At 39.7% G+C, this 9,528-nt stretch overlaps 1 protein-coding gene across 1 annotated transcript in view; it reads left to right on the top strand.

Annotated features, from left to right (window-relative positions):
* The window catches only part of SLC2A13 (solute carrier family 2 member 13), a 151,980-nt gene extending 142,676 nt beyond the window's left edge, over positions 1-9,304 (top strand). Inside the window, exons 8-10 of the mRNA XM_017811546.1 lie at positions 1,365-1,486; positions 1,615-1,767; positions 2,894-9,304. Of these exons, the coding sequence (XP_017667035.1) occupies positions 1,365-1,486; positions 1,615-1,767; positions 2,894-3,120 (502 nt within the window). The 3' untranslated portion in view covers positions 3,121-9,304. The remainder of the gene's footprint in view (positions 1-1,364; positions 1,487-1,614; positions 1,768-2,893) is intronic.
* Positions 9,305-9,528: the final 224 nt, after the last annotated feature.

The following is a 9,528-nucleotide window of genomic DNA, read 5'->3' as shown; positions in this document are numbered from 1 at the left end:
CACGTCCGATTTGTTGGGTTAACATCTCTCTTTTAAATGTATTTGATCTTTGGATTTCCAGCTGTCCTGAAATTGGATCTGGGACTTCACAGTGATATCCTGCTTTAAGTGGTGTCCTTTTGATACATCAGTGACGACATAAGGAATATTTCTGCCCCAGGAGTGGTGGTGGGTTGGCTTCGGTCCTTAGCACATTCCTGTTCAACCTGGGGCTGGCTGGTTGTTTCCTAACAGAAAAGTTAGAGCAGAAGTACTTTGTTGGAATTTGCTCTTGAAAGTCAACTGCAATGGTAATGGATCCTCTGAAGCATTTCAGGGTGTCTGTTGCTCTACCATCTCACAACCTGTTGCCCAAATATCACCCATTTCAGGCATCTTCATTCTGGTTTCCCTACTGTCAAGAGAGTCGTATCCTTTACATAAATGCCCAGCTGATCTGGAAATCATAACCCAGGCAGATGTTCAACTCTCTGTGATTTCTTCTTTTCAAGTAAATAACATTGTTTGCATATGAAAGAGTAGTGTCTACTTAAGTCTTCTCTCCCAAAACTACATGGTTTTTCATCTGTAGCAATTGATGTGGTGGCAGCTGAAAAGTTTCTCTAGTTGCATTTATGATTTGTCTCTTTAAAAAAATGCTAATTTAAAAAAAATTGTAAAAAAAAATCAAGTCACCAGTATTCCTTTAAAATATATTATATTGTTGGCAGTCAGGTGGAAATACCTGATTTTATACCTATTCCTCAAAATGTGTAATTTCCACATGGTCCTTGGAATAGAGACACTTTTTTTTTCAGTAGTTAGTTAGAAATGCTGCCTTCTTCTTAAATGTGTAGGAAAGAAAATACATGCCTCCTTTCCTTACAACTTCACTTGACCTTGCACACTCCATAGACATTACTGATTACATACAAAGTGTGCAGCAGATAGTTAGTTCATCAAGGCTGTAAGGACTAACTTCCATCTGACCTTAAATCCCTGGATGCAGCATCTTTAGCTCAAAGTCCTGCTGCTGCAGCTCTTTTTGTACTGTGTGATGTTCATGTGAATGGTCTTGTTGGTTTTGGTATCACCACTTGTGTAGTAAAGACTGATTGTTGGACGTAAATCTGTAAATTCAAGGCAAACGTGTAAATTCAGGAATGTTTTGCTGATTATTCTTCGTAAGACCAGGCTTGAGAAAAAAACATGTTTCTGAATTTAAAATTTTCCTCAAAGATCTTGATAAATTAACAGGGATGAAGCTTTTTTGTCTTAATTGTACATTTGTCAGCTTTTCCTAAGACATTACTTGCTATGTTTATATTGAGATGTCACCTATTTCCTTAAAAATTCTTCAATACAAAGTTTTTTTTCTTTTTCAGGTGTTCAAATGAAACAGTGTTCAAAAAGGAAGATTTGTTTTGGGCATATAATTTCTGCCCCACTCCATACTCTTGGACAGCACTTCTGGGCCTTATTTTGTACTTGATTTTCTTTGCACCTGGTAAGCAAACATTTGTTTTCACATGTAAGTTATGAAATTGCAAAATATCAAATAATGAGGCTACATGTCAAATTTACTTTTGAGTCTAGCCATTAGACTGAGATTGATGTTTTTTCCCTAATTCTTAGGGATGGGTCCTATGCCCTGGACTGTCAATTCTGAAATTTATCCACTTTGGGCTAGAAGTACAGGAAACGCATGTTCTTCTGGAGTCAACTGGGTTTTCAATGTGCTCGTGTCACTGACATTTCTGCATACAGCTGAATATCTGACATACTATGGTAAGTAACAGTATGTGTTCATATGTGTAGTACTGCCACTGGCACAGAGATTTTCTACAGATTTTGGGTCCCTCAGTTGGTTTTGCTATGAAATGTCAACTGTGAATGCAGTATTCTCAACCCACTGTGGTTCAGTAAGACTGGAGATCTGATACAACCTGCCTGGATTATAGACTTTGGCCCAGATTTCATAAAAAACATTTATTTCTGTCCTTAACCGAGAACCTAGACATTTGGTTAAAACAGAGAAGCTGAAAAAAATCCCACTTCTGACTTAGTGAAATATGCTGATTCCCCCAGGATCTGCAGTTTTTCAGTTCGTGGTGGCATCCAAGGCCAATTTCAGATGGTCCTTGCAGAAATATAGGTGTTAAGTCCTGTCTGCGGGAGCTTGTGGAGTGTTTGTCAGGTTACTGCTCAGCCACTCCAGCACAAGTCATTTAAATTACATTAAGATGTCAGGCAGCTGATGTGACCTTCACATCATTACTAGTACAGAGCCTTTCAGCTCTACTTGTTATTTCTTTGAGCCATCAGTCTAGCAACACATGGCAGGTAAATGTTTGTTGGTCCTTTGGTACCTTCTCTGCCCCTCTAGGTATAATGGATCGTGGGCGGGAATGAGCTCTTTCTCAATATTAATTGTCTCTACAGAGGACTTTTAAATTATAATTAGGTGTAAGAGTTGCAAGCGTTATTTTAATCCTGACTCATTCTTTTGCTAGAGTTTCTCATTTTGAGGAGTTGTCTTAATGTGTCCTTCACTGTCAAGATAAACTAAGAAAGCTCTTGCCTTCCCCATATGATTTTTTTATTTGGGCATGTGATTGTCTAATTACTGTTTATTTTAACAGCAGAGTGACTTGCCCAGAAAAGATGTGCATTATTATCTTTGGCATGAATTGAAATTTTCTTTTTTAATTTACTTTGCTGCAGAATGGTGCGATAAAGTGTCCTGCTTCTACACCCACAGCCCTGCAGCTCGTTGTTATAATCCTGTCCCTCCAGCATTTGCTTTTACACACTCTTTAATTCCCAACCTCCTGCTTCTGTCGCTCCCTCTGCTCAGACACAGAACGGGTGGGGAACCTCTGTAACTGACTGTGCCAATTGTTTAACGTTGCAGGAGCCTTCTTCCTCTACGCAGGGTTTGCTGCCTTGGGACTAATCTTCATCTACGGCTGCCTTCCTGAGACTAAAGGGAAAAAACTAGAGGAAATTGAATCTTTGTTTGAAAACAGGCTATGTACATGTGGTATGTCGGATTCTGATGAAGGGAGGTATATCGAGTATATTCGGGTGAAGGGAAGTAATTACCATCTTTCTGACAATGATGCTTCTGATGTGGAATAATTTTCAGCTGCTGATGTATTTAATCATTTAAAAGCCTTCTGGGGGGGAAAGCAGCTCTCTGATGACCTCACTGCCCTGCTTCTGGTCTGGTTCTCCTTTCTACTGTGCAGTTAAAAATGCCTTCATGTTCAAAAATGCTCCATTTGGAGGAAATTCAATATGCTAGTGTTTTCTTGATAACTAAAAGCAATGGCTTCCAAAAGAGGTTGAATTTCACAGTTATGTGACTTTACCAAGTGTGCACAACGCTGCGCCGTCCCCAGGTATTTAGTAGGGTGCACTGTACCAGATGAATACAGAAGGCTATCCTAGATGGTCAGGGGCTGTCCTTATCTTTAGTCCTGACAAGATAAAGTAATTGAGTAGCTAATCAGAAAGCAGCTGACAGCTGTCAGATCCCCATCCCATTGCAGCCTAGGACATAGCTCTGCTGTGCAGTACAACAAAGGATGAATGCATAAGTTGCTGTAACAGTAACCATTTCAAAAGATTAACCAATTGGGAAAATACAAATATCTGTTATATCCATCAGAGGCAACATTTCCCAAATTTACCCTAAGTGAATTTCCGTTGTTATTTATTTGAGGTAACAAACAGACAACCGTATTCACCTGGATGGAGGTTCAGTAGGCTGGCATGTGTCCATGCTACACTGGGCTATCGACCCACTGCTGCTCTTGAGTACACACTATGGTCAGGAGTTTGTGTTTGTGAGAGAAACCGCCAAAATTAACTACTGACAGCAGGAAAACAGAGCTCAGTATGTGGCCACACATACAAATGAACTGGTATATATTGCTAGGTACAACACAGAGGCGTCAGTTAGAAAAAAATTATGTTTGTTTTCCTTTTTTGCATTTGAGCATACTGGTTTGTGCCTAGTTTTGAACATAAAATATTGTTAGCTAAAGGAAAGAGAAGGAGGGGAGAGGGTTTGTGCTGCTAAATGCACAGTGGTCATCCCTCCCGCGCCTTCTGCTTGTGAATAAATATTGCCTTCAGTTTATCTCCATATGTGCAGAGCAGATGACTCCCAGCACACTTTTCCTTCAAATGTCCTCAGTCAACCGGTGTCTTGCTAGATCTAAAGAGAAATATTAGCAATGGGCAGAAGCCTATATCTCATATTAATTGCCTTACCAAAGCATTGCAAACTTGTCAAGAAAATGTCAGGCACAAAAATCAACTTGGCTGCTTTTAGCATGGTAATGAAAATGTGAATGGTGTTTTATTCGCCTGCCATGATTGCTTGCCTTGGCAAATTGAATTTTATACAGCTACATAAAAATATTATGTTATTTTTTTCCTTGTCCTGTCCTCCTTGCTTTAAGTTATCAAAGATATGAGTTTGAAAGCGTCAACAATTCAAATTCTTATCTTTGAAACATTTGCTTCATGAAAGAATGTGGAAAAAATTCCTCTGCCTGTGGGCTGCCGCCCATTTATTTGGTAAAAATACATTTATTTTTCCTTGTGTAAAGATTAAAGAAGTCATTGGGTTCATTAGCTTTTATAGATTTGATTTGTGGGGTTTTCTTGGGTTGAAAAATATTTTTAATGTAGGATTACTATCAAGACCAAGCCTGGACATTTGTTACTAAATTATTTTTATTGGATAACATGGATTTTTGTTGTTGTAAAGAAGTCTGACTTTATGTTATCTAATCTTCTGTGGGGGAGTTCCTACTCTATGGTTATTGACCTTCAGGGATTGGGTGTATTTTGTTTTGTTTTCTTTTTTACTTCGTTAATCAAAGAAATATTTTTTGAAAGAAAACATTTTAAAGCATCCTTCTGTGACTTGCCTGGGACTAAAAGAGGAAAACAGTGGACAAAGGGAATTTCAAACGAATCATTGCAAAGAGCAACTCGACCTTGAACGTCTCCTGTGTGGTGAGAGGGCTGGATTCTCACACCTTCCATCTTGCCTCCCTTTTAAGCGCACAATATTTTTATGCTTGAAAGCACCAGCTGTTGAAAATGCTCAGATCTCCAAACCTGTCCATTGAACATGCTCAGGTCCTCAGACCTATCTACAAATGCCCCTGCAGCGGGATGGCTCCGTTAGGCTGTCACCTCTCTGAAACCTTCACTGAAGGTGCAGCACCTGAAAACAGAAAAAGGGATCCTTGGCACAGACAAGAACAAAATCATTTTAAAGACAAATTAGTTTCTTTCTGAAGCCAAAAAAATATGTGTTTGAAGACCCTTATTCGGGGCAGTTTCGTTACCTAGAACAGTGTGTGAATAGGTGTATAACAGCCAACCTGTGCTTAGGTGGTTGATAGGTTTAAGTGGGTATTTAAGTGGGTATTTATTTACTGGCTTTTGAGGATAGGGACTTACAGTTCTGATCCCCTCACAAGCACGAGGCCGTGCTCACTTTACACCTGTGAACATTGCCTTGCTTGATGTGTTTTGCTGGAGCAGGTGCGAGGCAGGACCCGGTGTCCCTGTGGTGGCCCCGAGTCAGCGCTGCCCTCGCACTTGTGCCCACAGGGAGAGGAAACTGCTGCAGTTACTGGGCATAGCTAAAGCAAAGTCACTGGAAAGATTGCAGTCACAAGGTCAGCCTGTTCTGTTTTGCAGGCAGTGCTTCGGCTTTTTAGCAGCAGAAGACCGTCTCTCTCTGCCAGCTTTGTTTCATGGACGTTTTCAGAAGTGGCGCTCAGTTGCACACAGCACTGGGCTCACTTTCTCACTCAAGTTCGATCTTACTGAAAACAGTTTTCTGCAGGTTTGTATCCCATGCCCTTTTTCATGAGGCATAACAATTGAAACGTGCAAAATATATTGACTTCTTCATTGTCTTTCCCCCTTTCGTGCCCACAGAGAGCTGGGTTTAAGTCTTCCTTTTAGGATTGCTTTACACCAAGACAGCATTCCATACTTCAGAAACACTGAGCCTAGTACCAAGCATCACGTGTAATAAAAATGAAATCAGACACTTCTAATTAGTCTTACACAGTTAGGGTTTTATTTTTAGAATCTGTGAACATTTACAGTTTATTAAGAAAATTAGATAAATGTTTCTATTTTGCAGATTTTTTATATTTATGCATATTTTAAGTTTTAAGAGATTTTTGCTAAAGGTAGACTTAGTAACATTCCAGATAAAAGAATAAAATACAATGTAACTGAATAATTTCTTATTATAAGATTTTAATTTATGAAGTAGCATAAATAATATGTCTAAGCACAACATTCTTTTATTGAAAGCTTTCTGCAGAAGATGTGAAATTGTTTCTTCATAAGGACTGCACACAATTCAGGTATTCAGGTGCATCAGGAGTGCTAGAATAATACTGCTGGTAGAGTTGGGCATATTGATTATACACAACAATTTGAGATATTTTAATTCTAATTAATCTACCAACTCTATGTGTGAGCTAACAACAAGTATAAAAGAAACAAGTCCTGATGCATTTTTAATATTTTTAAATTTAAGTCACATATAGTAGTTAGTTCATCACATTGAAATTAAAAATTGTGGAGGGGTGAGGTAATTTGCCACTTGTTTCTTCCCCTTGGCACTTCATTGATCAAAATAATCTTTTAACAAGAGAACCAAACCTGTTTTGGAAATAGATGTAGAGTCAGAGCAAGGCCCAGGACTTCTTTGGAGGGCTGAAGTTGCACTGCTGTGCAGGCACCTTGGATAGGTCGCTCTCGTAGGCGTTGCTACCTTGTGAGTTGCAGTGACAACCCTGGCGGAAATTGTCCCGGAAATCCCGGGAAAAGAAAGAGTACATCACGAGGACCATTGTTCCAATGCCAACTGATTTCTGCGTGAATTGATAAATGCAACATTTCGCTCATGTAGGAGTTAGAGTTGGGAGGGGAGAAGAAAGAAATGATGCATGAAATGCCCCACGAAGTCTTATTTCAGTAGATGGGTGTGACGTAGCCAACAGGAGCAGTCATTTGTTGTGGTTTATCCATGTGGGATAAGGATGGTGAGGCCAAGGGACTGTGCTTGGTCCTGTGGATAGGATCGGTCAGGCTGTCAGGCTAAGGGGGAAGAAGCACACAAGTGCTCCTCTCCCATACCTACATGGAGGTGAGGACATGGCAATGGAATTGGCAAAGCTGATACTTTTTTCCTTGGTGAAATCTCCTCTGCCTCTTTAGTCACTCAGGCTGAGCACTGGGGAGAAGTTTTGAACTTCAGAGGCTGCTACAGGCCCTGAGCAAGGGTATCCCCTTAGGCCATGGGGGTATTCGCTGCAGTCCCACAGACAGTGAGTGGGCTAATAAAAGATAGACCCTGCACTTCTCAGCTTTATACCCAGCTTTCTACTTCTCAACGTCAGTGCTCTTCTAACATGGTCTTCTTGAAATTTTGCTTGTATTTGCAGAAGAGGCTTTGTTAGCTGAACATCACTACTGCAAGAGTCAGAGTTTTCACAGGATAGAGAGCTCTCGGGGTAGAAATCCAGGTAGAAGAGACAGTTTTTCAGAGCACTTTAAAGAGTAAGATATATGTGCACTTTTTTCTGAGAGAGTCAAGCTAACCAAACCCATTCCTCTGCATTGGGAAGAAAATCAAGCTTTGTGTACCAGGCCAGAAGCAGATAATGCCACAATATGTGCTTTATGGCAAAATGTGTTTTTATTGCGGGTAACATTTACAGCTTACATGTAGCTGCTGCCTATAAAGTGACTCAGTTGTTCTCTGGATTTTAACAAGTCATATTTTTGTGCAAAAATCTTAGTGGTTTTCTATCGATCTTCATCACCTTGTGTACAGCACAGTTAAGCATAATCCACAAGTGGTCTAGATTGTGGCAGTGTTGCAAATGTCAGCACAGTAAAACTCTAGGTGAACATTGTTAAAGAAATATTGTTGTTTGTGATACTGGGGTTTAAAACTCCTCAAAGGCAACTATATATAGATTTTAAAAGTCTGAAAAAAAATGGCAGTTCTTATCTATTTTGTGTATGTTTTCATATAGAGAAGGAGTTTTTTATGTGCCAATAACCATCACTGTAGTGTTTTGCAAATGGGTGTTAATAGTGTTGCAGAGTTCTGTATATGAGAATATATTTTAGCCACAATGACCTGTTAGTGTGAACCAGCGGCATGTTTTTAATCTTACTCACACCTCTCATCAGAGGTGCTCATTCATTGGCTTTAGTAGAGCTCACTCATGCCAGGGGAAGTTTGACGAGCATCAGGCCTCAAGAATACAGACTTCATCTAAATCCCCACTTTTTCACATTGTCCCTAGACAGTATGTTACATGTGAATGATCTGGCACATGTAATTTTAAAGTTTCAACTCTGGTTCAGTTACATTCCTTGATTTTGTTGAGAAACATTTTGTCAAAATTTGGTTTGACCTTTCATTGCATTTGTATAAATAAGGAGCGCGCTGATTAAGTATGAATATTATCCACCTATTTCTAAAGGAACCATCTGTTTCTGAAGTGTTAAAATAAAGGCAAATTTCTCTTGCTGCCTTAAACATTGCACAGACTTTTGGGAGGACTGAATGTATGACCATCATCGTGACTTCTGCAGGAGAAACTTCATGGATCCCCAGCAGGTTTGAAACGAGATGGTTTCATGGTGCTGAGATGCTGCGTTACACTGCAGGCCCTGCCTAGTGCACTCCTGCCATCTGTTTGAGTAGTCCCCATGAAATTGATAGGATTATTCACATGCTTGATATTCTCCATGTGCTCAGTGTCCTGCTGGTCCGGGACATCGCTGGGAAGTGGCACGAGTCATGTCCCTGCTTTCCGTTGTGAATCTCACTCCTCTACAAAATGGTTAACCGGATCTTTTTGTGACAAATGCCATGTAGAATATTTGAGACATTATTGGAGACTAAACTGATAGTAGTAATTCCATGCTGAATAATAACATGCACATGGTGCCATCAGGCACACTGTAATCCCTGGGCACGTGTTACGGTATTCAGTACAAAACAGGTTTTGGCAAAACTAATTGCTGAGTTGTCCATGTCATTTCTTAACCATGTCAAACATGTGCCATTTCCATTTCCAACCAGTCAAGCCTATAATGTATGAAAGTGTTGTACATTTTCTGAAACTTAAGTGATGTAAAATTATTTAATTGACTTCTGTTCTGATTGCTTTAATGAAAATAAATATCTTCAAAGAATTGTCAGTGCCAGAAGTGTAAATGAACAAAATAAAAGGTGAGATACTTAATTACAGAATCTTTCTCAAGGTTTCCTTTGTTTGGGTATTTGGGTCACCTTTTAGAGTTGCAGCATTGCATTGCTCAACAAAATGAGCTCAAATAGGCTATGGGCTTACCTGTTAAGAATAACTTCGAATATGATCTCAATAGGATGTATTTCAAATCAGAGAGCAGTTCTGTGATAATGGGTACACCAGGTAAGTGTTCCTTCCTTTCTGGAGAATTTGTTTGAAGAGC

The sequence above is a fragment of the Lepidothrix coronata genome, unplaced genomic scaffold (genome assembly GCF_001604755.1).
Source record: "Lepidothrix coronata isolate B3197 unplaced genomic scaffold, Lepidothrix_coronata-1.0 Scaffold32, whole genome shotgun sequence".
Taxonomy (NCBI): domain Eukaryota; kingdom Metazoa; phylum Chordata; class Aves; order Passeriformes; family Pipridae; genus Lepidothrix; species Lepidothrix coronata.
Note: the sequence above shows the minus strand (reverse complement) of the source record. Positions and strands in the feature narration are given on the sequence as shown.